The sequence below is a fragment of the Trypanosoma cruzi genome, genomic scaffold (assembly GCF_000209065.1).
Source record: "Trypanosoma cruzi strain CL Brener 1047053516447 genomic scaffold, whole genome shotgun sequence".
Lineage (NCBI taxonomy): Eukaryota > Euglenozoa > Kinetoplastea > Trypanosomatida > Trypanosomatidae > Trypanosoma > Trypanosoma cruzi.
The window spans coordinates 136,993-163,914 of NW_001849512.1; the positions used below are offsets into that span (position 1 = coordinate 136,993).

The following is a 26,922-nucleotide window of genomic DNA, read 5'->3' on the forward strand; positions in this document are numbered from 1 at the left end:
TCGATTGCCGCATTGCATGGGGTGCTGCAAGGCGATGCATTATGCCACGCGATTGTGTTGTGGGTGCCGTGCGGTGGAAATATTTGACTTCTTTGAGAAGCCCTTGGAGGGTTGGGGAGGCGATCCTCCGGCGCAGGTGATCACTGACAGGTTCACACGCCCCTTTGAATTTGCTATCTCTTCTTTGTACTTTCATGAACTGACCGCGGATATTGCAGAATATATTCAGGTTGCTGCGGTGCTCCATACATTCAAGGTGTTGTCCTCCGCGCCGTCAACCTCGGCAGTTGACCGACCGGTCCCTTTGAAGGATTCGGGAGGAGGATCCGTCCAATTTGTTCCGCGGCTGGAGTTACTTCCTTCATTTCTGTCGGCTAGACACGCCCACACCGTCACTTTGCGTTCCCTTCCCTCAATGGGAGGAATGGGTGACGACGGAATTCGAGAGACAGTGGCACTTTTTGTTGCATCGCTGAGTGATCGGTCAGCGGCAGTTGGTGCATCAGCCCTTCCTGAGGGTCGGCGACACAAACTCTGTGGCCGAGACGATTTGGATTGAAGTTCGCAGGGGCAGAATGCGCGCTTTACTTCCGTGCTTGTGCCGATGGAATGCAATTATTTGCCCTTTCCTGTGATGCCTCGTGCGTGCCATGACACCACATTGAGGAGAGAACGAGGTGCTATTGTGCGTGCTATTTCGTTAGACTCCACGGCTCTTTTCGGGTGTGTGATTCGACTGTTTGGTGGGTCGGTTGAGGGGAGGACGTGGATGGGCCGCGCTCACCCGACTGCTGCGCCCCATTTTGCTGAACGCCCTGACCAAATTGCTGCTCTCCTTTTGCTTGCTTTACCGGGCTTGGCGACCTCTTGAGGAGCGGTGCGGCGGCGTGGGCTGTCAGGCTGCTGAGGAGGCCGTGGTTGCGCGGGATGTCCTGCGGATTTTTTCTGCGTTTCAGGGCTACTGTAGAGAGGAGGACATTTTATGCTTTCTTCACGTCCAGGAGGGTAAATGGAGGGATCGCGGTTGTGGGATCGCACCTCACGAGTGTCTGCGCCCGTTGATCGCGTCGACGGTGCGCTCTGTGTGTCTTCGACCACTGCCGAAGCATCTCGGCGTGTTTCTTCCGGTGAACGGGAAAATCCACCGACACGTCGAGGGGGTCGTGGGGGATGTTGCGGCGAGGAACGCTTTAAAGGCCCTGCAATCAGGGAGCGCTGATTGCAAGGACCCGCAGCACTTGGGATTTTGCTTGCCTTTAATTTCTGCTGGCTGTCTGTTGGTTGGTGCCGTTTGCCGGAGGGCGTCTTGGCCCGTGCGCACACGTCAATGCCTCTGCTTCTGCGTGTGGCGTCACAGTGCCTGAGCCGTTCTGGAAGGTCAGAATAATTACTGTAGCGGTTACGCCGAAGCGGATGTGTTACACTGCAGATGGTGGCGCCACCCACTTCTTTGCCACGTTCTTTTTTGATGCTTTTAAAATATTAATTTGATTTCTTCATTTCTTTCACTCTCTCACGAAGAAAGCAAGCAAGCGCTAATCTCTACTGTGAAATTCGAAGGCACTGAAAGGACCAACAGCACACACACATATTTATATGCTCTCACGTGTTGCTGCAGTCATGGCACCCCGCACACACAACCGTCGCCGCGTGACCGGATCCAGCGGAAGGAGGAGGGAAGGAAGAGAGAGTGAGCCGCAGAGGCCCAACATGTCCCGGCGTCTGTTTACTTCTGCAGTGCTGCTCCTCGTCGTGATGATGTGCTGCGGCACCGGTGGGGCTGCATCCACTGAGAAGACGCTGACATATTCGGAACCTTCAAAGAGGAAATTGTTTATTGGAGAGACACGACAGATGGGGAAACAGTGATTTCGCTTTTTTTTTCCAGTCTCGTTGGAATGAATGGTGATGTGTTTGCTGTTGCCGGGGCGCAGTGCACGGAGGGGGCAGAAAGTGGTTTGACTGGGATTGTCTCGGAGCTCCTGGAGTGGACCGATGAAGAATCAAAAGGGGAGTTGGATAAAACTAAAGTGGAGACACAAGTACTGGTGGAATGTTCTTCTGGAAAAGAGGGATGCCCCGACCAAGCAGTGGATGAGGCTGGCACCAAAAGCGAAACGAGAATACATGTGAGCCGACCAACAACAGTTGTGAAGGGAAGTGATATTTACATGCTTGTTGGAAGATGTAGCCGGACAGCTGCTGGTAAGAAGAGCGGAGCAAATGACGGGGGATTATTGCTGGTGAAAGGGAACGTCAGTGGTGAGAGCAGTAACAACAGAATTTATTGGAATGGGATTGACGCTCTTCTGAGCACTTATAACACCCAACACGAATCCTTGACAGCACTCTTTGGCGGCGGTGGATCGGGTGTTAAGATGGAGGACGGTACGCTTGTGTTCCCAGTGAAAGGCCAGGAGGATAGGACGGAGAAGGCGAATGAAGAAGATGCAGCTGGAGGTGGATACACTGTCTCACTGTTCATATACTTCCCGGATAATAAGAGTTGGAAGCTGTCGAATTGGATGTCTGCCGGTGGCTGCAGTGATCCCTCCGTTGTGGAGTGGAAGGACAAACTCCTGATGATGACTGCGTGTGATGATGGCCGCCGCAGGGTGTACGAGTCCGGTGACAAGGGGGATTCGTGGACGGAGGCACTCGGGACACTCTCGCGCGTGTGGGGCAACAAAAAGGGCGGAAGTAAGAAGGTCGTTGGAAGCGGGTTCATCACAGCGAAGATTGAAAACGGAGATTATAATAAAAAAGTGATGCTCGTTACTCTGCCGGTGTATCCCAAGGATACTGATAAAGGACAAAATAATGAAAAAGGCGTACTCCATCTTTGGCTGACGGACAATACGCACATTGTTGATATTGGGCCGGTATCCGGGGAAGGAGACGATGAGATTGCCGCCAGCTCCCTGTTGTACAGAAATGGAGATAATAATGAGTTGATTGCACTGTACGAGAAGAAGAATGGCGATGAGGAGGAATCACTCGGTATGGTCTCTGTGCGTCTGACTGAGCAGTTGACGCGGGTGAAGGAGGTGCTGGCGACCTGGAAGAAAGTGGACAGCCGCGTCTCCCAGCTGTGCACCTCATTAATTGCTCAGAAGGGTTTCTCAACTGACAGTGCCTGCAGCACTGATAAGATCACGGATGGGCTGGTTGGCTTTTTGTCCGGCAACTTCTCTGATAACACATGGAGGGACGAGTACCTCGGGGTGAACGCCACAGTAAAGAACGGTGCAGCAGCGCATAACGGAGTAACATTTAAAGGACGTGGAGCGTGGGCGGAGTGGCCCGTTGGCGCGCAGGGGGAGAATCAGCTGTACCACTTTGCGAACTACAACTTCACTCTTGTGGCGACGGTGTCCATCGACAAGGTGCCGGAGGAGGGAGATACTCCCATTCCTTTGATGAGTGTGAACATGAAGGGTGAACAAGGGAAATTTTTTGGGTTGTCGTACGAGAAAGAAAGGAAGTGGCAGCTGCTGTGCGGTGGCGGAACGAACGAGGAGCTCAGCAGCGTTTTGGGAATCGGGGACGAAACGCCACGTGGTAATTTTGCTACGGAACGGCAACCAGAGCTCCGCGTACGTCGATGGTCAGCGTGTGGGGAATGAACAAGGTGAATTGGGAGACACGGAATCAAAGGAATCTCACACTTCTACATTGGAGGGGATGGAGGCAGCGCAGAGGACAAAGAAGGCCGAGAAGCCGTGTCTGTGACGGTGACGAACGTCCTGCTGTACAACCGCCCGTTGGCCTCCGAAGAGATTGGTGCCCTCAACCCGAATAAAGTCACCATTCAACAGTTGAAGGATAAGTCGTCGGAGCCTTCACCAGTTTCTTCTGATTCCGTTGATACTAACGCCTCTCCGGTTACCGCAGCTTCTCAGCAAACCGGAACTTTGTCAACTCCTGACGGAAAACACCCGACGGAACGGGGACGGTTGATGGGGGGCAGTAATGCGGGCAGTGGCGGTGCATCCACAACAACAGTGTCCACTATAACTACTCCTGCAGCAGGAGAGGAGTCCGTAATGCAGATGGCGTCAGGATCATCTTCTGATGGACATAAAAATGTGGGTGGCGGTTCTTTTTCTGATGGCGACCCAACGGTGGAGACAAGAGAAGGAGGAACGAATGGGCACGAGGAGGAGGTTAATACACAGGTCAGAGAAGTGAATGCCACGGCGCTCAACAGCAACCTCGGAAATGTGTCGCAGGGGAATAACAGTGATGCCGGCACCATGCGTGGGAGCGGACTGCTGCCATCGCTGCTTCTTCTGTTGGGACTGTGGAGGCTTGCGGCTCTGTGAGAAGTGACTGGCTGCCGCGTGGAATACTTGCGACCTCGCGAGCACAGAAATAATATTCCCATAGGAACTAATATCTCTGATACCTTCTTTTTTTTTTTTTGCGTATTTTAAATTTATTTTCCTGTTTGCTTTTTTTCTTATTTCAAAATTCTTTTTTATGTGTTTGTGATTTTTATTTAATTTTTTTTTTCTGCTTTCGGGGGCAATCACTATGGACGTTTTTTCTTTTCTACTCTTCCCTCTTTAATTGTTTGTTGCTGCACTCTTCCTGCGAGGGGTGCCGTGTGTTCCCGCCCAACTGCTCCACTCGCACACCCACCGACACGCTCACGACGACGGCCCTGTGCGCCTCGTCTGCTGCACGCATGAGGAGGGGCCACGACGAACGGCGCGCTGAGGGAGCCGTGACGTGTGGGCGTGCGACGAGGGCCTGTGGGGCGGAGCACACATTTCTTTCCTCTTGTTTCTTTGCGGTCAGGGCTGGCAGACACCCGCAGCGCCACACCCTGCCGCCGTGTTTTTCTTTTGTTTTTGCTTGCTCTCTTTTATTTTGTTTTTTTTGTTTTTTTTGTTTATTTCATGCGCTGGCAGTCCCGTCAGCATTTCTCTTCCCTCCTGATGATTTCTTTTCTTTTGCTGCGCTCACTCTCCCGATGGAGTGACGCGACTCCCGTCATGTCTGCGTGCTTCTCTCAGTCCCCACACACACGAGTGACTGTGCTCTGCGGGCTGCACTCACACGCCGATGAGAGGGCTGAGGGGAGCAGCAACACGCAGATGACCCCATGAAATATAAACGATGTGCGGACACATGGAGGGTCAGACGGTTGAAAGATATTTAAATATCTTTTAATTTTCTTTTGCGGGCAAAATATCTACAGACAATTTCTGGAGCAGCATGGTAGTTGGGTGCTGTTTGTGTGTGTGTTTTCTTTTTTATCATTTGGGTGTGGCCGTAATAAAGGACAACTTTTTTCATTTTCTTTGTTTTTTCTTTTTTCCTTTCAAAGTGTGAGGGGTGGAAGGGTGAAGATGATTTTTTATTTATTTATTTTTATTAAATTTTTTAATGGATTGCGGCTGCTTGGTCCGCAGTGCAATATCATGAGCTTGAGCAGTCTTTTTCTCTTTATTTCTGCCATGCACCTCTTCTGTGCGTTTTTGTTTGTGCGTCTCTCCACATACTCTGCTTCCTTTTCTTTAATTCTTTGCTTCATGTGTGTCTGCAGGCGCACACAAACGCACAAGATGCACATTGCAGTGGATTTGGATGCTTCTTTTGTGGCGTGTGCTGGCGGTTGCGGGTGGCTGCTGCTTCCTCCGTGGGCATGAAGGGAAGGAGGAGAGAGGGAGCGCGCACCGCGAGTCACTCTTCCTGCGGGTGTGATGCGCGCGGTGGGCTGCGACTGCTGTGGAGGGCCGCATTCCTTCGGTGTGCGCTTCTCCGCCGTTGTGTCGTGCGTTGGCGCATGTCATTTTTTATGCGCGTGCGTGCTGGGCATGTTTTTCCTGAGCGTTGGGTGGCCACCATCTGTCGATGGCGGTTGTGTGAGTGGGCACGTGCGGATGAGGGTCAGGGCGCATGGTATGAAGGAATGGCTTGAGGAAAGGGGAATTTTATTTGGAGGGTGTTTGGACCAGATTCATTTGGCTGCGGTGGACACATGCACGACGGATGTGTTTCCGCATAATGGGGGAGGATGCGACAGGGTTTTCCGAAGTGACCCGTCAATGCAATTTGGGTTTTATAGCACTGAGGCACAGTGGTCTTCCTGCAATGGCTGGTGACGGCCTCTAGTGGACCGGTGTATTTATGCTGCTGCTTCTCGAGGAGGCGTAGAAGTGCGATTTGAGGTGAGCGGCGGAAGGGCCGCACATCCCGCAGTGACGGTCGTCGTTGGCCCACCGGGTGCCTCTGAAGGTTTTGTTGGATGCAACGTCCTTATGCCCGTCTCCGGATGGCGACATCTCTGATGCAGCCAACGAACGGGGCGGCGAGCGACGGTGAGACGCAAGCACGTGTGGATGTTTGGAGCGGCCGGCGCACCGCACGCTGAGAGCATGGCGCGGTGAGGACCGGACCCAGAAAAGGGACACCGCGTGGGACGTCAGTCTTCACTGCAGCGACCGCCACCGAATTCGGATTTGCTTGCACGTTTTGCGGTCCCTCTTCCTCCCTCACTTCTGTGCTGAGGACTGTGCCGCGGGATCCAGCAGCGCGATGTTTGGCCGCAGGAGCATGGCCCGAGCAAATGATTTGTGGGAGGGGATGTGCACTGCGACGAGAAGGAAGAAAATGCTGCGAGACGACCACCACGACAAGACCGGAGTGAAGTTGTGTTTTGTCCACTTGCGCGAGGGCGGCCTGCCACCTGGTCGGTTGGGAGGATTATTTTTTTTGCGTCGTTGCGCTCTCTTTTTATTCCGCTGCGTTTTCTTGCGGAACTGCGAAGGGAGATTTGCAAGAAGTTCCTGCGAGGCGTCCGTGCCGTCGTCGGAAAGGCGGATTCTCCCTGAAAAACGCCACTTTTTAGATTTGTTTTGGGCGGGGAGTTCCTGTCGATTCAACGCGACTTTGTTTTGCGGATTTGATGCGTGTGTTTCCGAGCGGTTTGGTCTGCGCCCCCGGCCCACTCGGATGCGATTTGCGCGTCGACGTGAAGGTGCCTGCCAGCCGTTTTATTGCCTCCCCCGCTGTGGCTGCCGCCGCTGCCTTCTTCCCTTCCTGAGGTCCTGCGGCTTCTTGACAAGATGTTTTGGATAAGGCGTTGCCGCTCTTATCGTCCACGGTATTTTGATTCTGGTGTCGCGCTCAGGAGACATTGAACGAGAGGGCTTACTGCCCTTTTGTTTTATTTGTCCTCTCTGCCTGACGGCCAGTTCTACACAAGCGTGCTCCTCGGCACCTCAGTTGGTGCTGGCGGGTTGCTCACAGTTGTCACTGGCAGTCGCATGCGCCAACTCTTCTCTGCTCCCTTTCAGTGTCGCATTTTTTTTATTGATTGACGGACGCCATTCTGTCCGGTGTGCCACTTTGATTGGATTGTGTGGGACTGCTTGCCAGCGCCATCGGAGAAAGCAGGCCGACTTTTTCATTTATATTTAATTCCATCTTGCGTGCAGTTATTTTTTTCCACATGTTCTGTTGGGCACTCAAACAGCGAAGTGTCCGGAACTATGCGTGCGTGGAATTCTTCCTGCCATGTGGACTGCGGGAAACACCGAGGGGCTGCCACCTTTACTCCGCAGAGTTGTTGTATCTTTTGCAGGTTGGCAGAGAAATTCCATGCGCCCTGCTACTGCTGGTGTGTTCCCAAATGTTGTCACTCCATGCGAATAATGTGCTTCAGCGAGTGAGGGTGTTGATTGGGTTTGTGTGCACTCTGATTGTGTTTGCTGCCTTGTGCGGGCACGCAACACTTGAAAGGTGGTAAAATGGAGCGGGGCGATGCATGGCTGCGTCTCGCCCATTGTTCACTGCACGATAATGTGGTGCACATTGTGGTGTTGACTCTGCGATGTGACCGCGGTCTCCTGTGCGGCAATGGCGGTGGGTGGACGAGAGTGTTGACCCGCGGCGGGAGGGTGGGATCGTGCCTCCTTTTCTCTTTGTTTCTTCCCTTTTGTGAAGGTGTGCACTTATTTTTGGTGTCGGTGATGGGGCAAACAGACCGACACCGTGAATAAAACAAAATGAAAAAGGACGATAATGTGGCGGTGTTGGGGTTCGTTGCACGCCTCGTGTTGCTGCGGGGGCGGTGGGCCTTGACTGCTTCACCGACAGGCGTTGCAGTGCGGCTGCATGGCGCACCGACCACCCTGCCGTGCGAGTGCCGCGCCCAACGCCATTGGGACTGCGGGACGAAACAGCCGCGACTGTCCTTTGGTGCCAGCGGCACCTGCTGGCCGCAGTTGGCGGTGCGGGTGGGATGCTTCACCGCACGGGTGTTGTGATGGCACCTCGCCGTGGCATCTTCGGTGATGGTTCCGACGCTGCAGCTCGACATGTGGCGGGGAGTAAAGTGTGGCCGCAGTGGACCATGAGCAGCACCAACATGAGGCTGAGTGATTTCCTTTGGAATTATGTCGGCGGCAGGGCGGCCGTTGATGAAAGACTACAATGTGACGATGGAGATGTTTGTTCAGGAGCCGGATGATTACGTACAAGACCAGCGGCTTCTTGAAGAAATTCTTAACTTAACTGCGCACCAAGCGCTGGAGGCCATTACTAGGCCTCTTCACGAAGGTGTGCTCTCTCTCGGGCAACGTAGGGACTATGAAAGAAAAGGATACGATCACTCCTCTTGCAAGGGGAACACCAAACGGGGTACTCACGCAGGTACTGACAGAAGCGCGGCGGGAGGCAGAGGAAAGGCTAAGACGAACGCAAGAAATGAAATTTACCATTTCCACTAATATCGAAGACGTGCTGTTTAAAGGAAGAGTCCGCGTCAATGAAATGAGGCTGAACGACTTTCTTACGAGGGAACTGGACGGCAGGGGCGTTGTGGACACCAATCGGGATGTCTTGCTGGAGGAGTTTTTCAGAGACCCCACGAGGTATATCCGTAATAAGGGAGCGTTGAACGAAATGCAGGCATCATGTCGTTATTTGAGTATGAAGCGAGCTGTAAAGGGTGAAGTGATCTTCGATGAGGATATACGCAGGCTTTGCGATAAGGGTGTCAACAATCTACCGGGGTGGTCATTGGCTGCTGCGGACGTAAAAGCAGCTGTTCGTAACTCCAATAAACATTTCTTGGATGCGGCTGCCGAGGAGGCGAGGAAACCAACGACGACGAGCGCACCGGAGAAACTGGAAGGATGCTACGAGTCTGTGCACAATGCGAGGCGGAGCCATGTGGTGGAACTTCCGGACGGCGATGAGCGAAAGAAAACGGGGACGGGAATGGGGTGCATGAGGGGAAGCCAGAACAGTCATGGACGTACAAGAAAGCTGACGACGCTATCGAAAAGAATGACGCTGTGCAGCAATGTGGTGCAGCACCTCCCGTGTTGATGGTGCTTGCCTCGGAAAAGGGATGGCCGCACTCGTGGCATACGATACAGGATCTTCCTGAGGACGTTTTTGTGAACTGTGAGGTGGATCGAGTGTGGCAGATCGTCAAGGGCGACATAACCGCGTGGTTCAGCCATCACAGTGGGACCGACTGTAAGCCCAAGAGGCGTGTGTTGATTGGGACGCCCGGGATCGGGAAGTCGATTGCTGCCGGCTCGTACCTCCTCTACCGGCTGCTGCACTATGATGCGGAGCAAATCCAAGTGGTAGTCCACTGTTTTGGTGGACGAGGTGCGTACGTGTCTGACAAGACCACCAGAGCGGTGACAAGATGCAGCGATGAGGACATGTGCATCTCGGAGACGAGAAGTTTGAGGGGGCATGGGAGGAATGTGTATATTATCTGCGATGTGGCAAGGGAGGGAACGCCACCACTGAGACATTTTGCGCCTACTTCTGGATGGGGCGTGATTGCGGTGCCATCCCCAAAGGTAGCCAACTATGATGAGTGGGCGAAGCAACTGCAAGCCGTGCGAATCATCGTGAATTGCCCCGAAGAGATGGGTGTGAAGGCGATGTGCGCCTGGATAACGCGTGGTGAGACCAAAGAGAAACAGACGGAATGCTGGAAAGAGGCCAAAGAACGCATGGAAAGAGTGAGGCCGATTCCACGTCACATCTTTGATGAGGAGGCGTTTAATGGACGCTGTGGAGCGGTGAAGTTTGCATTGCAGTCGATCAACGAGGTAACTGCGAAGGAGTACTTTTCACGGGGAGGTGAGTCGCCATGGTGTTCTGAGGATCCGTCCCACAAGCTTGTGAAAGTTGTTCGGGAAATATACGCAGGCGGTGTGATCCTTTTCAATGCACTGCTGTCTGCTTGCCTCGAGGAACGGACATTGGAACGCCTCCCAAGTGTAGCAGAATACAATAGCTTTTGAGGCTGATTTTGGCGTCGAGGGATAATATTTTGCCAATATTTTCTGGACGGTTTGCTTTGAAATCGTTCACGGAGAGTGCCTTTGTCAAGGCAATGGCGACGAAACTCACGGAGTTTGAGCCGCCAACAGGACGTCAAGCAAAGCCCTGCGTTTTGAAGTTGGCCCTGAATTGCATCCCAAGGGAGATGAGGGTTTGCTGCCGAGTGAATATGAAAAATCGGTCCGTAAAATGAGGCACGGGGTGCTGTACAAACCGTGGGCCACAAACCTTCCGCTGGTGGACGGCTTTTTTTCTCGGAGTCCAATCCAATGACGGTGGTTGGGCTGCGGATGACTACGGCGGGTGAGCGCCACACCAGGCACACACGCAAATTACTCATATCATCACACACACACACACACACGCAGCCGCGGAATGGGTGCACTCAACCACAAAATCAAAAAGGAAAACAAAACAAAAAGCCGAAGCGTGGGACGACCAGCGCACACACACTCTCATTACTCCCGTAAAGCAAAACACACACACAGAGGGAGAGAGAGAGAGGTCGCCCACTCAATGCAATAAAAACAAAACAGAAACAGTTACGGTGCTCCGCCCATGCAGCCAGGCAGGACGGCAGCGGTGCGTGTCGTGCAAAAGAGAGCACCAACAAGCCTGCATGGGTGTGCATGCATATATACAATGGGCACATTATTGTGTGTGCCTCGTGGGGTGAGGTGAGGGCGAGAGTCCATGCAAGGGGAAACACACAGAGAGAGAAGGAAGAGTGTGTGTGCGGGCGGTGCACGGCTCTCTCCCTCACTCTCACGCGGCCACCGCAGCAGCCGCACACGCAACAACAAGAAGCAAAAGAGGGGAGATGGTGTGGGAGACCGCGGTGCTGCCGTCACTGTCGACGGTGTTTGTTTTGTTTGTTGTGTTAGTGGAGATGTTTATGGCTGCTGTGGATGCTTCACTGTTGGCTGCTGCAGTGTCAATGCTGTCTGGTGCGCTTTTGGGTTTTATTGCTGCTTCCATCTGATCCACTTCTTCTGTGAACGTATTGTTGCCATTTTTGTTGAGGCTACGCGCATCATGATTGTTCGGTCTTGTGGTTGTGGCAGTGTCTGACTCTCCCGCTGGAGGAGCCGCGGGGCTGCTCTCACTGTCGCCAGGCTTTACTGTGTTACTTCCTTCAACTGTATTGTGCGGTGTTTTTGTTTTCTTCAAGCCGCTGCCCGGTGTTTCACTTTCGTCTCCTTCTGTCTGCACAGCACCTGATGCTGGAGTATCAACGGTGCTTTCCTCCGCAGTGCCCTCTTCATTGTGATCGTTGGAATTATCATTGGCTTTTGCTGGGGGTAATGTTTGTTCCGCCCGATCCTCAGTTGGTGAATCCCTTTGGGTAGCTGTGTCGTGTATACTGGTTACCTTTGGAGGTTCTTGAGGTGGACGCATTGCCTCTGGTCCTCCCTGTGACTGCTTCGGCGGCACCGAGCCCGCAGTGTTGGGCTCTGCTTGTTTTGCGAGTACTGTTGGTTCCGATGATGCTTGGATGGGCGGTGCTTGTGAGGAGGCTCCTGCAGATGCAGGTGTTGGTGGTGTGTCCGGCGATTCCTCTGACAAACCCTGTGGAGTTGTTGGCGGTGCTGGATTTCCTGTTTCACGCAACGTGGGGATTTGCTCCTGTGCCTGCTGATCAACAGCCCCTCCGGAGCCAACATCCGGCGAACAAATAGAGTGCAAATGAGATGCGTCATGTTCACCCGAATGGTCGCCATAAAATAAGTCACAAAGGGCCTTTTTCGCTTCACGTTTGCATTCCTCAACTGCGGACTCATTCACCGTGCCGTTTTCGAACGCTGAAGTATTTTCACAATCGCCCATCATCAATGAATACCACCGGCCAAAAAAAACGTTGATGTCTGCGTGAGGAGCCAAACCACCAACGTTGGACGCCATCACCACCGAAACGCCGCACCACAGCACGCAGAGGGCACACACCAGCAGCACACGGCCAGTCATCATCATCGCCATCACTCCTGTCACTTGCGTGCAGCCTTCAGCACAAACTAACACTCCGCCAACACAAAGCAAAAGGAGAGACAAGTCACACAGCCACGCACCGTCCAATCCAGCAACGAGAGTCACGCACCACAACAAAAATGAGGTGGGCGCCTTTCAACAACAATCAAAACAAAACAAAAGAGGAGCGCTCCTCGCCGTGCACCGTTCCTCACACTCCACAGTCACCATTGCTGTTACTCTCTTTCCTCAGAGCCTCCAGCACAGGCCTCGGGATCGTCGGGCCCTCCCAGCACAGGCAGTCCGTCATGCACTCACGCTGCGCTGCAAATTCCACCTCCTCTCAGTCAAACAGCTCCGTGTCCACCACGGCCCTCACAATCGCCGGCATGCCCCGGCCGCACAACACCCACAGCGCCACAATGTCGTGCCGCCTCTCCTCCACAATCACGAGCGCAGCGCCAAACGCGTACTGGCCCACGTGCTCCATGCGCTGCAACTACACACGGATCAGGTTGGCCGTCATGCACTGCATCTTGTTGTACTTGTTGTACTTGTGGCACCACAACGTCGTGTAGCCGGCGGCATCGCAGTGCTGGAAGAAGTACGGCGCAGCAACCGTGCGGGTGTCCGTGTGGCTGTAATCCACCTTCAATGCGTCCAGCTCCCGCAGAGAGACACAGGGAAGTGTGTGTGGATGTGTGCCAGGAGCACAGCGACTGCCATTGCCAGAGGAGGCCATCGTGGCACCGTCCGTCACGCGTCAGCACACACCGAGCAACGCACGCACACGGCAAAACAAAAACAACGAGGAGAGAAGAATGACCCCAAGAGCAGGCAGCACCTTCACGCGTGGCGGGCATCGTGCAGCCGCGTCAGCCGGCCTCCAGCACAATGCGAAAGGCGTCCCACACACATCCATCCAATGGCACCGTGATTCCCACCGCAGGCACACACGCAGCGACCTCGCCATCTCGACACGGGATGCAAGCCAACTTCACGCCGTCGCCAAGAGCATTCCTGCAGAGCACCGTGCAATCACTTATCTCTGTGTGTGATGGAGAAGCAGAAAAGAAGAGGAGCACAGGGAGGCAAATCAGCACAGCAAGAGGCACAGCTGGATGGCAGCGATACATGCGGCACGGCCCCAACATCAACAATCACGCACGGTGGCAACAAACACCCATCAAATAAAAAAAGGAAAAACACGGCGGCAGGGTGTGGCTGTGTGTGTGGCGCTGCGGGTGTCTGCCCGCCCTCGCCGCAAAGAAAACAAAACAAGAGGGAAAGAAATGTGTGCTCCGCCCATGCAGCCAGGCAGGACGGCAGCGGTGCGTGTCGTGCAAAAGAGAGCACCAACAAGCCTGCATGGGTGTGCATGCATATATACAATGGGCACATTATTGTGTGTGCCTCGTGGGGTGAGGTGAGGGCGAGAGTCCATGCAAGGGGAAACACACAGAGAGAGAAGGAAGAGTGTGTGTGCGGGCGGTGCACGGCTCTCTCCCTCACTCTCACGCGGCCACCGCAGCAGCCGCACACGCAACAACAAGAAGCAAAAGAGGGGAGATGGTGTGGGAGACCGCGGTGCTGCCGTCACTGTCGACGGTGTTTGTTTTGTTTGTTGTGTTAGTGGAGATGTTTATGGCTGCTGTGGATGCTTCACTGTTGGCTGCTGCAGTGTCAATGCTGTCTGGTGCGCTTTTGGGTTTTATTGCTGCTTCCATCTGATCCACTTCTTCTGTGAACGTATTGTTGCCATTTTTGTTGAGGCTACGCGCATCATGATTGTTCGGTCTTGTGGTTGTGGCAGTGTCTGACTCTCCCGCTGGAGGAGCCGCGGGGCTGCTCTCACTGTCGCCAGGCTTTACTGTGTTACTTCCTTCAACTGTATTGTGCGGTGTTTTTGTTTTCTTCAAGCCGCTGCCCGGTGTTTCACTTTCGTCTCCTTCTGTCTGCACAGCACCTGATGCTGGAGTATCAACGGTGCTTTCCTCCGCAGTGCCCTCTTCATTGTGATCGTTGGAATTATCATTGGCTTTTGCTGGGGGTAATGTTTGTTCCGCCCGATCCTCAGTTGGTGAATCCCTTTGGGTAGCTGTGTCGTGTATACTGGTTACCTTTGGAGGTTCTTGAGGTGGACGCATTGCCTCTGGTCCTCCCTGTGACTGCTTCGGCGGCACCGAGCCCGCAGTGTTGGGCTCTGCTTGTTTTGCGAGTACTGTTGGTTCCGATGATGCTTGGATGGGCGGTGCTTGTGAGGAGGCTCCTGCAGATGCAGGTGTTGGTGGTGTGTCCGGCGATTCCTCTGACAAACCCTGTGGAGTTGTTGGCGGTGCTGGATTTCCTGTTTCACGCAACGTGGGGATTTGCTCCTGTGCCTGCTGATCAACAGCCCCTCCGGAGCCAACATCCGGCGAACAAATAGAGTGCAAATGAGATGCGTCATGTTCACCCGAATGGTCGCCATAAAATAAGTCACAAAGGGCCTTTTTCGCTTCACGTTTGCATTCCTCAACTGCGGACTCATTCACCGTGCCGTTTTCGAACGCTGAAGTATTTTCACAATCGCCCATCATCAATGAATACCACCGGCCAAAAAAAACGTTGATGTCTGCGTGAGGAGCCAAACCACCAACGTTGGACGCCATCACCACCGAAACGCCGCACCACAGCACGCAGAGGGCACACACCAGCAGCACACGGCCAGTCATCATCATCGCCATCACTCCTGTCACTTGCGTGCAGCCTTCAGCACAAACTAACACTCCGCCAACACAAAGCAAAAGGAGAGACAAGTCACACAGCCACGCACCGTCCAATCCAGCAACGAGAGTCACGCACCACAACAAAAATGAGGTGGGCGCCTTTCAACAACAATCAAAACAAAACAAAAGAGGAGCGCTCCTCGCCGTGCACCGTTCCTCACACTCCACAGTCACCATTGCTGTTACTCTCTTTCCTCAGAGCCTCCAGCACAGGCCTCGGGATCGTCGGGCCCTCCCAGCACAGGCAGTCCGTCATGCACTCACGCTGCGCTGCAAATTCCACCTCCTCTCAGTCAAACAGCTCCGTGTCCACCACGGCCCTCACAATCGCCGGCATGCCCCGGCCGCACAACACCCACAGCGCCACAATGTCGTGCCGCCTCTCCTCCACAATCACGAGCGCAGCGCCAAACGCGTACTGGCCCACGTGCTCCATGCGCTGCAACTACACACGGATCAGGTTGGCCGTCATGCACTGCATCTTGTTGTACTTGTTGTACTTGTGGCACCACAACGTCGTGTAGCCGGCGGCATCGCAGTGCTGGAAGAAGTACGGCGCAGCAACCGTGCGGGTGTCCGTGTGGCTGTAATCCACCTTCAATGCGTCCAGCTCCCGCAGAGAGACACAGGGAAGTGTGTGTGGATGTGTGCCAGGAGCACAGCGACTGCCATTGCCAGAGGAGGCCATCGTGGCACCGTCCGTCACGCGTCAGCACACACCGAGCAACGCACGCACACGGCAAAACAAAAACAACGAGGAGAGAAGAATGACCCCAAGAGCAGGCAGCACCTTCACGCGTGGCGGGCATCGTGCAGCCGCGTCAGCCGGCCTCCAGCACAATGCGAAAGGCGTCCCACACACATCCATCCAATGGCACCGTGATTCCCACCGCAGGCACACACGCAGCGACCTCGCCATCTCGACACGGGATGCAAGCCAACTTCACGCCGTCGCCAAGAGCATTCCTGCAGAGCACCGTGCAATCACTTATCTCTGTGTGTGATGGAGAAGCAGAAAAGAAGAGGAGCACAGGGAGGCAAATCAGCACAGCAAGAGGCACAGCTGGATGGCAGCGATACATGCGGCACGGCCCCAACATCAACAATCACGCACGGTGGCAACAAACACCCATCAAATAAAAAAGAAAACAAAACAAAACAAAAAACACGGCGGCAGGGTGTGGCTGTGTGTGTGGCGCTGCGGGTGTCTGCCCGCCCTCGCCGCAAAGAAAACAAAACAAGAGGGAAAGAAATGTGTGCTCCGCCCCACAGGCCCTCGTCGCACGCCCACACGTCACGGCTCCCTCAGCGCGCCGTTCGTCGCGGCCCCGCCTCATGCGTGCAGCAGGCGAGGCGCACAGGGCCGTCGTCATGAGCGTGTCGGTGGGTGTGCGAGTGGAGCAGTTGGGCGGAAACACACGGCACCCCTCGCAGGAAGAGTGCAGGAAGAAACAATTAAAGAGGGAAGAGTAGAAAAGAAAAACGTCCACAGTGATTGCCCCAAAAGCAAAAAAGAGGGACGGGGGATGAAAGATGAAAAAAAAATGAAAAAAGAAAGTAAAAAATTAAAAAAAAAAAAAGAAAGAAACTCACAGAAGCAAAACAAACAATTATTTTAAAAGCAAAAAAAAAAAAGAAAAAAAATTATCTTAAGGAAAAAGTTAGTTCCTGGAAGTAATTCTGTGCTCGGAAGCTCGCAATTGTCCCACGCGGCAGCCAGTCACGCCTCACAGAGCCGCAAACCACCACAGTCCCAACAGAAGAAGAAGCAGCGATGGCAGCAGTCCGCTCCCACGCATGGTGCCGGCATCGCTGTTATTTTCTTGCGACACATTTACGAGTTTGCTGCTGAGTGCCGTGGCATTTACTCCCCTGATCTGTGAATCGGCCCCCTCCACACCACCACTCGCATCTTTACTGCTTCCCACCAAATGCCCCAATTCCGACGGCTGTTGCCCGGCGGGAGTAGAGGGTGTGCCCCTCGGCTCTGGTTTTGCATGATCCAGCTTTGGAATATTAACGCTTTCCGTGTTATGCGCAGTCATCTCCGCGGAACTCAACGGGCGGTTGTACAGCAGGACATTCGTCACCGTCACAGAGATGTCTTCTCGGCTCCCTGCGCTCACCGCGCTGCGTCCATCCCCTCCAATGTAGAAGTGGGAGATCTCTTGGGATTCCGTGCTTCTCAATGCACATTGTTCATTCCCCACACGCTGACCATCAACGTACGCGGTGCCCTGGTTGCCGTTCTGCATCACAATGGCCACTTGGTGTGTTGTTTCTGGCTTCCAATTGCTGCTGAGCTCCTCTGACTTCGTTCCTCCACTGCACAGCAGCATCCATTTCTTCTCTTTGTTGTCGTACGACAGCCCCAGAAGTACAGCACTCTTATCACCTTTCATCTTCACACCCATCAAAGGAATGGGAGTGTCTCCCTCCGGCGCCTTGTCGATGGACACCGTCGCCACAAGAGTGAAGTTGTAGTTCGCAAAGTGGTACAGCTGATTCTCCCCCTGCGCGCCAACGGGCCACTCCGCCCACGCTCCACGTCCTTTAAATGTTACTCCGTTATGCGCTGCTGCACCGTTCTTTACTGTGGCGTTCACCCCGAGGTACTCGTCCCTCCATGTGTTATCAGAGAAATTGCCGGACAAAAAGCCAACCAGCCCATCCGTGATCTTATCAGTGCTGCAGGCAGTGTCAGTTGAGAAACCCTTCTGAGCAATTAATGAGGTGCACAGGTGAGAGACACGGCTGTCCACTTTCTTCCACGTCGCCAGCACATCCTTTACCTTCTCCAGCTGCTCAGTCAGACGCACGGAGACCATACCGAGTGATTCCTCCTCATCGCCCTTCTTCTTCTCGTACAGTGCAATCAACTAATTATTATCTCCACTTTTGTACAACAGGGCGCTGGCGGCAATCTCATCGTCTCCTTCCACAGATACCGGCCCAATATCAACAATGTGCGTATTGTCCGTCAGCCAAAGATGGAGTCTGCCCTTTACATTTACTTCTTTATCAGCCTTATTAGCATACACCGGCAGAGTGACGAGCATCACTTTTTTATTATAATCTCCGTTTTCAATCGTCGCTGTGATGAACCCGCTTCTAGCGAATTTCACGTTTTCAAGCTTGTGTTTGTTGCCCCACACGCGCGAGAGTGTCCCGAGCGCCTCCGTCCACGAATTCCCCTTGTCAGCGGACTCGTACACCCTGCGGCGGCCATCATCACACGCAGTCATCATCATGAGTTTGTCCTTCCACTCCACAACGGAGGGATCACTGCAGCCATCGGCAGACATCCCCTTCGACAGCGTCCAACCCGCACCATCCGAGGAGCGTATGATCAGCGAAACGGTCTTTCCTTCCTCTTCTGCGTTATTTTCCCTCTTTTCTTTCTTCGTGCCTTCCACGGGCAACACAAGCGTACCGTCCTTCATCCGAACACCCGATCCACCGCTGCCAATCAGCCCTGTGAATGACTCGTGTTGTTTTTCAAAATGGATCCACGGGATAACGTAAGCTTCGCTCCAACAAATTCGGTTGCCTCTGCTCGCATCAGTACTGACGTTGCCCCTCGCCAGCAAAAGTCCCCATTGAGCCTCAGAAGAGGTCTGATGAGTAACTTCAAAACTGTAACTTCCAGCAAGCATGTAAATATCACTTCCCTGCACGACTGTTGTTGGTCGGCTCACACGTACTTTCTTCTCACTCTGAGAACCAGCCGAAACATCTGCTTGGGAGGCACAATTCGTTTTGTTGGATGGACATTCCACCAGCACTTGTGTCTTCACTTGAGCTGTAACCAGCTCTTTTGATTTTTCATCATTCAACTTCAAAAGCTCCGAGGAAATCCCATTAAAGCCGCTTTCATCCTTCAACTGCGCCTCGGCAACAGCAAACACTTCGCCATTCATCTCAACAAGACTGGGAACGCGTAACAAACTCACTGTTTCCCCATCTTTTGTATCTCTCCAATCAAAATAGTTCTCCGTTTCCGATCCCTTTCCTGACGTGTCCTGACTGGATGCAGCTCCACCAGTGCCGCAGCACATCATCACGACGAGGAGCAGCACCGTGGAATTAAACACACGCCGCGACATGTTGGGCCTCTGCGGCTCACTCTCTCTTCCTTCCCTCCTCCTTCCGCTGGATCCGGTCACGCGGTGACGGTTGTGTGTGCGGGGTGCCATGACTGCAGCAACACGTGAGAGCATATAAATATGTGTGCGTGGGCGGTGTGTGTGCTGTTGGTCCTTTCAGAGCCTTCCAATTTCACAGTAGCGATTAGCGCTTGTTTGCTTTCTTTGTGTGTGATTGAGAGAGAAGAGGAAAAGGAGTGAAACAGTGAACACCGCCGCCCATGCACAGTGAGTGGCATCATCATCCGCACCGCAGTCACTCCCAACAACAACAACTCACGCACACGGACACACGGAACAGGAGATGGAAGAACAGTGCACCGGGAACACACAGCGTCTGCCACCAGAAGTAAAAGCCACGGTGGGTGTTTCCGCCACGCGTCAGCGCACACAGAGCAACGCCCACACACGCTGCCGCCAGTCGTTTTACTGTTTTCTCTCCTCGCACCCTCCACCGCACATCGCCCCGCACAGCCGGAGAATCCTTCGTTGTTGTATGAACGGCGAGAGGAACACGTCAAACCGTACAGCTGCAGGGCACGAATCCATGCGCAGTCGTCCCAGACACCCTTAACGACACAACACGTTAACCAACTGCTGCACAACAAGAAAATCATGCCCTTAGCACGGAAACAAAACAAATTGCGGTGTTCCGTCATCCCTCCTCACAAGGCCAAAGAAAAATCTTGTACGTACGTGAGTCCTCAGCGTTCACACCGCTCTACAGCGTAAGCGACACGGCATGTGTGTGCATGTGCTTGTGTGTTTGGCAGCGCCTATACTTGCAGAGCAGCTGTGCGCCACAAGAGAGTCTGAAGAAAGCAACGGCAGAGAGAGGCAGATAGCACACACGCAAATTACTCATATCATCACACACACACACACACGCAGCCGCGGAATGGGTGCACTCAACCACAAAATCAAAAAGGAAAACAAAACAAAAAGCCGAAGCGTGGAACGACCAGCGCACACACACTCTCATTGCTCCCGTAAAGCAAAACACACACACAGAGGGAGAGAGAGAGAGGTTGCCCACTCAATGCAATGGAAACAAAACAGAAACAGTTACGGTGCTCCGCCCATGCAGCCAGGCAGGACGGCAGCGGTGCGTGTCGTGCAAATGAGAGCGCCAACGGGCCTGCATGGGTGTGCATGCATATATACAATGGGCACATTATGTGTGTGCCTCGTGGGGTGAGGTGAGGGCGAGAGTCCATGCAAGGGGACACACACACAGAGTGAGAGAAAGACGCGTGTGTGCGGGCGGTGCATGGCTCTCTCACACTCACTCTCACGCGGCCACCACCGCAGCCGCACAAGCGACAACAAGAAGAAGAAAAAGAGGGGAGGTGGTGTGGGAGATCGCAGTGCCGCCGTCACTGTCGCCTATATTCTTCGTATGATTTGTTTGGGTGGCAGCGACTGTTTCTGTTGCTTGTGTTGTTGCCTCACTGAATGTTGTGGGAACTTTGGTTTTGCCAGCATCGGAGTTTTCGTGTGATTCGTTGGGGTTGGGCCGTTGAGCATCATCCTCATCCACCTTAATCTGGGCTTCACCACTGCCACCTGTAGAAGTCGATGGTGCTGTAATTCTTGCTTGACTTCCCGCAGATGCATTCAGCATCGAAACTGGTGTAGTTGTTTCTTGACCATGTTGCTCCGGGAAATCATCTTTTAAAGGCGGATCAGGTGCGCTGGACTCCGTTTTGGTTTGTAACAGTGACTTATCGTGCGATTCTTGTGATGGATTCCGTGAATCTGTTGGTTCCGTTGTTCGACTTCCATCCATTGATGATGGTTCTGCGGGTGGTGGTGGTCGTGCTGGCCCTGTTGGTGCAGTTGGGCCTCCTCTTTCTGCCGGTGCTTTTATTTGTACCTGCGATTGTTGTGGCGGTGGTTGTTGCGATTGTGACTGTTGCGTCCCTTTCATTTCTTCCTCTCCCGGTTGATGCACATCTTTTTCTTCTAGTCTTTTTTTCAGTCCTTTTCCTTCTGGAGTTTCTTCGTCAGATACTTCTTGTTGCGTTGGCTGCTCTGAAGGCCTCTCGTGATGTATTGAATTCTCACCATCTTCATCAACGTCTCCCTCTACTCCATCTTCGTTTTTATAATTTTTTTCTCCGCTTCCTTCCGAAGATGTTCCCGCAATTCTTTCTTGTGATCCTTCACTTTCTGGTACTATTGATAGTGGACCCGATGTGCCTGTTCCTGGCGGTGAAGGTGGTGCTGGTCCCGGCCCGCCTTTACCGTCATTCGAGCGACCACCAGGTGGACCGACAACAGTTGCTTCCCCTTCACCACGACCACCGCCGGCACCGCACCACAGCACGCAGAGGGCACACACCAGCAGCACACGGCCAGTCATCATCGCCATCACTCCTGTCACTTGCGTGCAGCCTTCAGCACAGACTAACATCCTGTCAGCGCAGAGCAAAAGGAGAGACAGAAGAGAGACAATTCACGCAACAAATGGCACGATTCCAGCACCGGCAACAGCAGCGCACACACCATGAGACAGCTGTAATCAGTGAAAGGGCAAAAACGTACACTGCCCCGCAGCAATTAAACAGCAATAAAACACTAAACAAGTAAAAGCAAAGCAAAAGGAAACAAGAGTAATAAAGTTAGAAAAAAAACAAGAGCTGCATTAAATGGCTCCGGTGCAAATGCGCGCATCCAAAGATATGTGCCCATTTAAAAAATCCTGTGCCTGTCATGCATATGAGCGTGTCTGGGATGCGTTCAACGTGACGGATACAGGGAGCCACAACGCGGAGCACACAGCACGGCAGCAGAAGCAAGCAAAGCAAAACACAATCATAATTATTACTCTTACTTTATACATCAGACCACAGTAGAAGCGCACAAATCCTCGTGGCTGAGTGCTAGCACGCACAGCTCGCACACACCTCTTCAGCCCACAGCGGTGTACGCCAGCGCGCATACGGCGAGCAGCAGCGGGGCACACACCCACGCAGAGCTGCTGAGGCTGCCGTCGATTTCGCGAAGACGTGACGGTGCGTGGGTCGTCGTGGTTGGCGTCTCTGTGCTCGTAGTCCTTTGCGCCTCTGGCGCAGTGGTGGTAGTCGTGGTGGTCGTGGTCGTAGTTGGTGCGCGTGTTGTAGTCGTCGTGGTCGTCTGGGCAGAAGCTTCCGCGTCCTGATCTGTTTCGCCTGCGGATTTATTAGTGTCAATTTGTAACCCTGGCGTACCGGTCAAACTTTGTCCCGCTCCGGCATTTTCTCCTGGCTTCTCAGCCGCCTCGGTCACTGGTGGTGCTGGCGGTCCTGACTGACCCTTCACCTGTCCTTCCTCTGTTGAGGAGGACGATAAACCTGTGGGGGCTAAAGTAACATCAGAAACTTGAACTTTTTCAGAATCTGCCGCGCACACTAACGGGCAGCAGCACAGGGCGAGCACCAACAGGGCGCACAGCAGACGGCACGTCGTCATCATCGTGAGTGTGGTCGTTCAGTGGTGTGGAGCTGATCTGCACAGTGAGGGACATGGAGAGCAACAGGGGGGACGAGAGGTGCGGCAGACACACACAGAGGGCACACCACACGAGGAGAGGGCAGCAGCCAGGCATGCACCGTACGCCGCACACCACGCACGACACACACTCCAATCCACGGCAACACACACACACACAGCCCTGCCGCAACACCAACACACAGATGGAGGAGGGAGAAGCAAACAGGAGCGGCACACAAGGCTCCACCGCATGCACATACGGCGAGAGCGGTCCGTCGTGTCGGCACCCCTCACGGAGGGTACGCACACACACAAGAGGAGGCGCAGCGCACACAGCAGCACAAAAGCAAAGTAACAATAATAAAAAAGGAGATCCCCGCACACCACGTGGATTGTTGGTCCACGGGAAGTGCAGCCAATATTCACCGCAAAAACAATTCAGTTGCCATCGGCCTTCGTTCATATTCAGCGCACACCACTTCATGCAGGCACCGCCGCCACCACCGCAGCAGCAGCAGCACGCATACGTGACAGTAAGACGCAAAGGATGGGAGGTGGTGTAGAAGACCGCCGTGCTGCTGTCGATATCGGCGGTGGTCGTTGTTCCTTCGTCATTGTTAGTGACTGATGTTGTCGTTAATTCTTCCGGCTGTTTGACTGGGAGCGATGTTAAAAGACAATTGTTTCCCTGGCAGTCATTTGATTCCTTTCCTGCCCCGTCGATTTCTGTGCTCGCCGCTGTGGTAGGCGAGACGCTGACAGGGCTGCCAGCACCATCTGACTGAAATTGTTGTGCTGCGATCTCGTCCCCAGTCCCACTGCACCAGCTGCTGGGGGCGGTGCCGGCCGCATCAATCAATGGGTGTGTCCGCAATCGATAGGAACTTGCATCGACAGGGACGTCTGCACCGACGCTCGGGGATGGGGGAACAGTGGCGGCAAACAGAACAGCGCATGCCGCCTCGGAAACTCCGCAAGGCGTATTGGCGCGGGCTGCGTTGTGGTCTCGCGGCGACGGAAATAAATGACGGTGCGAGTGGCGTCCTCGTCGTGCGTCCCCTCCGGCCACTCCTTGCAGTAAAGCATTGCCTGAGCACATTGGATTCCACCTGAGAGACCAATTAAAAATGTTTTTTCTTCCAAATGTGTTGTACTCGCATGTGGCGACGGCCACCCGCAATGTCTCCAGCGGATACACCTGCGATGCACGGTCGACACATTCCACATCCACTCGCTGTGCTCCATCCAACACCATCTTTTCCTTGGAGCTACGAACAACACCGGGCACACACTCCTTTGCGGCCGTCCACGGCATGTGCCTGCGGTGAGGATCCGGAGAAAGTCCCATTCCTTTTGTGCAAAAAGTGATGGAACTGCCGCCGTTAAGCGCGTCCTGGCGAGGGCAGCAACAGCCCGCCGCAGCACTCACGAATGCCCACCCGTTGATTCCTGCGCGAAAAAAATAGACAATGGAGGGGAAAGCGCGCACAAATGCCCCAGCAAAAAAGGTCAGCACCAGTGGATGAACACTGAAACCGTGGGTGCATTCTCCACAAATGTCTTTCCTTTTTTAGCCACCTTCTTAGTTGCATGGAAATGGCCCGCAAACGCACACGCAAGAAAACAAAGGTAAAATGCAAGCAGCGCAGCCGTTGAAACACACACACGTGCATCGTATGAAACGCTTCTTGGAAAGGAACGGAATGCAAGAAGAAGCGCACACAATTTCCACAGACACCCGCAATCGTGTGTGGTTGCTTCTGTTCCACTCTTTGGCCCTCGATGCATTCCTGTGCGTGTCCCGCACCTGAGTCACAGTGCCGTAGGATGCTAATTCCCTGCACAAACGCACCTCAGGACGCAGCGAGGTTTCCCCAAAGAACACATCACAGCCATACCTTTTGGATATCTCATGGACCGAGCGCCTCTCGCTGCAGGCCACACCACCCAAAACAAGCAGCACTATGCGCTGAGGAGTTGTGAGGGCAATCGTCCCAACATCACCGCCACACAGATCAGGATGATTCTCCCACTTGCCACCACACCCTTGAAATGGCCCGGCGGTTTTCCCTCATGCTCCACTGTTTTGACCACCACTCGCGCCATTTGGCCTCATCGCATGATCGCGCTGCACCGATGCCAACGACAGCTCAACCCGCAGCATCCTATTCCTGCCCGCCGTCTCCATCATCATACAGTTCTGCTTCAGAAAGGGATCCTCGTCCGTCGCGGCGTTGCTCGCAGAGGAACTCGTGCTCCGTCCGCCCTGCGCCGACGCCGTGCTGTATCGTTGCACGCTCCCGGCCCTCCTCGTCAGATGCTCAAGGTTCGCAAACAAATGGGCTTCGGGCGTCAGTCCACTGTCTCGGATCAGCTGCTGCTTCTTGGCCTCCGTCAACTCGTCGGTGCTGCTCGCAGTCACAAGCAACAGGAGAAGACGCAGTCGCACTGGCCGGGGCATCGCGGTATCCCTCGTCAGGTGCCGCACGCCATCCAGGTTTTTCCTGAGGTGTTTGTGCCCAGCGACGATGTCTTTTTCCACCTCCCGCACCTCCGCCAGTCGCTTCTCCCGGTACTGTGCCACAAGCCTCGCGCAAAAAATCGATGTGCAGCGACAGTCTGGCTTGCCTCTCCCGAAACTCCGGCTGAGCCCACACCGCACTGCTCAACTCCGCAAGATTGGCCTTCGGCTCCACGCCCTGCGCCAATCCAGGATGATACGCATGGAGTTTTTTCAGCGTCACCGAAGGCTCCTACACGCAGTGCGCAAGAAAACAATGACGGTAGGAGCACCAGTATACATCTTCCTCATCAATTACTGCCGCTTCGAGTCCTCACCCAGACGATTCCTACGGGTCTGCTCATACAATTTATTCTCCAGCGGCATCAGGTCATCAAGCAGACACTGACATGTGCGTTGGTGCATCAGCGGCGTCACCGTGACACAGCCCCAATCAACGATGATCCGCACCGGGTTGCCGCGGCTGTCGGCGCCACTAAGCGAAATCCGGCTCGTCGTGGCAGAGCCTGAAAAGCCCTCAAAAAAGGTCCTGGCAAACCCATGGCAGATGCTGCCTCCGTTTTGGTGGCGAATAACAGGCACACCGTTGTTCATGGCGTGAAAAGCCGCCACAATAAGTGACTCAGCAGCGTTCAAAACGGACTCTCGAGTCGGCGGCGACAGTGGCGACAGCAGCTGAGGGAGCCCATTCTGCATGCTGGGGTGGAACACCAGCACTTCAGTGGCGGCGAAGTCTAACATACTGTCCTTGGAAAGCATCGCCCTCGGCGCTATCCGAGCCCGCACCAGTTGAAGGCGGCGATGCGGGGTGCACCCCAACGCAAAGATGTGTGCATCCCTGTGCGGGACCTTTGCCATCCAATCCTCAGCCACGCGGCTCACAGACGCATCCTCCACGGCAAAAAAGTAGCGCGCAGGGCTGCTGATAATCGGCTGCCGCGGCGTCATAAGGTCCCCGAGCAGCGTCACGCCGTGCTCCATGAGATCATGGAGACGCAGTGAGCAGTTTAGCACAGCCGCAGCATGGGCATCGCAGTAATAAACTTTGGACAATCCATGAACGACGTCAAGCATCTGATGGAACATATGATCCCGCGCACAACCACAAACGCCATTGCTGGGCTCACGCGGCTGCCCGCTTCCGACGGCCTTGCTCGCACCAACCCGCCCCGCATACCATGTCAAGTAGAAGTCACACAGACAATGTGCTTGGATATGCGTGTGTGTGTCTTGTGTGCGCACATTTGACTCGCATCGTTTTTTGTGTATGTGCGTCTCAGAAAATCTAACAAGCACACAAGCAATGCCATACGACCATACGGTGGCCCCACATCGGCAACCAACACAAGAAGAGCAGTGCTCATCGGAAGTAACACCAATTTCAAACACAATGTCAGACGGAGTACACACAGCACATGCATATGGAGAAAGGGACCCATTGAAATGGATCGTTTTCTATTGGGCTTCCAGTGCTGATTGCAGGCCGCGCAGAAGGAAGCGCAGTCCCCTTGCAGCGAAACGCCGACCACACCGCAAATCGATAGAGTGTTGCCACGGCGGCGGCAGAGACAAGCAGAAGAAGCAGCGGACAGGGACAAGCAGCAGCAACAGTGTCATCACCGGGAGTCGGGGACGGGCCTGCTCGCCGTCCGTCTCGCTGCTTCGATCCCTGCCGCCGAGAGAAGCTTCTCGCGGTCTGTCGGGGTATCCTGGCCGGATCCAC

General features: G+C 54.0%; 4 protein-coding genes and 8 pseudogenes across 4 annotated transcripts, besides 7 other annotated features; 3 read left to right on the forward strand and 9 right to left on the reverse strand.

Moving 5' to 3' along the window:
• Nucleotides 1-1,009, forward strand: Tc00.1047053509753.10 (annotated as a pseudogene; the record flags this gene model as incomplete).
• Nucleotides 1-26,922: part of a sequence feature (areas not merged during assembly with more than two copies in the genome that could not be assigned to a particular haplotype) that runs on past the window's edge.
• On the forward strand, nt 1,596-4,325 carry Tc00.1047053509753.20 (annotated as a pseudogene).
• Nucleotides 4,410-4,522: a sequence feature (T-rich).
• Nucleotides 4,844-4,899: a sequence feature (T-rich).
• Nucleotides 5,361-5,396: a sequence feature (AT_rich).
• Nucleotides 8,460-10,595, forward strand: Tc00.1047053509753.50 (annotated as a pseudogene).
• On the reverse strand, nt 11,092-12,303 carry Tc00.1047053509753.60 (mucin-associated surface protein (MASP), putative; the record flags this gene model as incomplete). The annotated part of the gene is made up of 1 exon (XM_814033.1): nt 11,092-12,303. One exon carries the CDS (start codon nt 12,301-12,303, stop codon nt 11,092-11,094), a length of 1,212 nt encoding a protein of 403 aa, XP_819126.1.
• On the reverse strand, nt 12,533-13,045 carry Tc00.1047053509753.65 (annotated as a pseudogene).
• Tc00.1047053509753.70 (mucin-associated surface protein (MASP), putative) lies at nt 13,806-15,017 on the reverse strand (the record flags this gene model as incomplete). The annotated part of the gene is made up of 1 exon (XM_814034.1): nt 13,806-15,017. The coding sequence occupies one exon, from the start codon at nt 15,015-15,017 to the stop codon at nt 13,806-13,808; it is 1,212 nt and encodes a 403-aa protein (XP_819127.1).
• On the reverse strand, nt 15,247-15,759 carry Tc00.1047053509753.81 (annotated as a pseudogene).
• Nucleotides 16,200-16,223: a microsatellite.
• Nucleotides 16,596-16,647: a sequence feature (A-rich).
• On the reverse strand, nt 16,787-19,279 carry Tc00.1047053509753.90 (annotated as a pseudogene).
• Tc00.1047053509753.100 (mucin-associated surface protein (MASP), putative) lies at nt 20,496-21,578 on the reverse strand (the record flags this gene model as incomplete). The annotated part of the gene is made up of 1 exon (XM_814035.1): nt 20,496-21,578. One exon carries the CDS (start codon nt 21,576-21,578, stop codon nt 20,496-20,498), a length of 1,083 nt encoding a protein of 360 aa, XP_819128.1.
• Nucleotides 22,118-22,660, reverse strand: Tc00.1047053509753.110 (mucin TcMUCII, putative; the record flags this gene model as incomplete). The annotated part of the gene is made up of 1 exon (XM_814036.1): nt 22,118-22,660. One exon carries the CDS (start codon nt 22,658-22,660, stop codon nt 22,118-22,120), a length of 543 nt encoding a protein of 180 aa, XP_819129.1.
• Nucleotides 22,230-22,343: a microsatellite.
• Tc00.1047053509753.118 lies at nt 23,390-24,103 on the reverse strand (annotated as a pseudogene).
• On the reverse strand, nt 24,492-26,360 carry Tc00.1047053509753.126 (annotated as a pseudogene).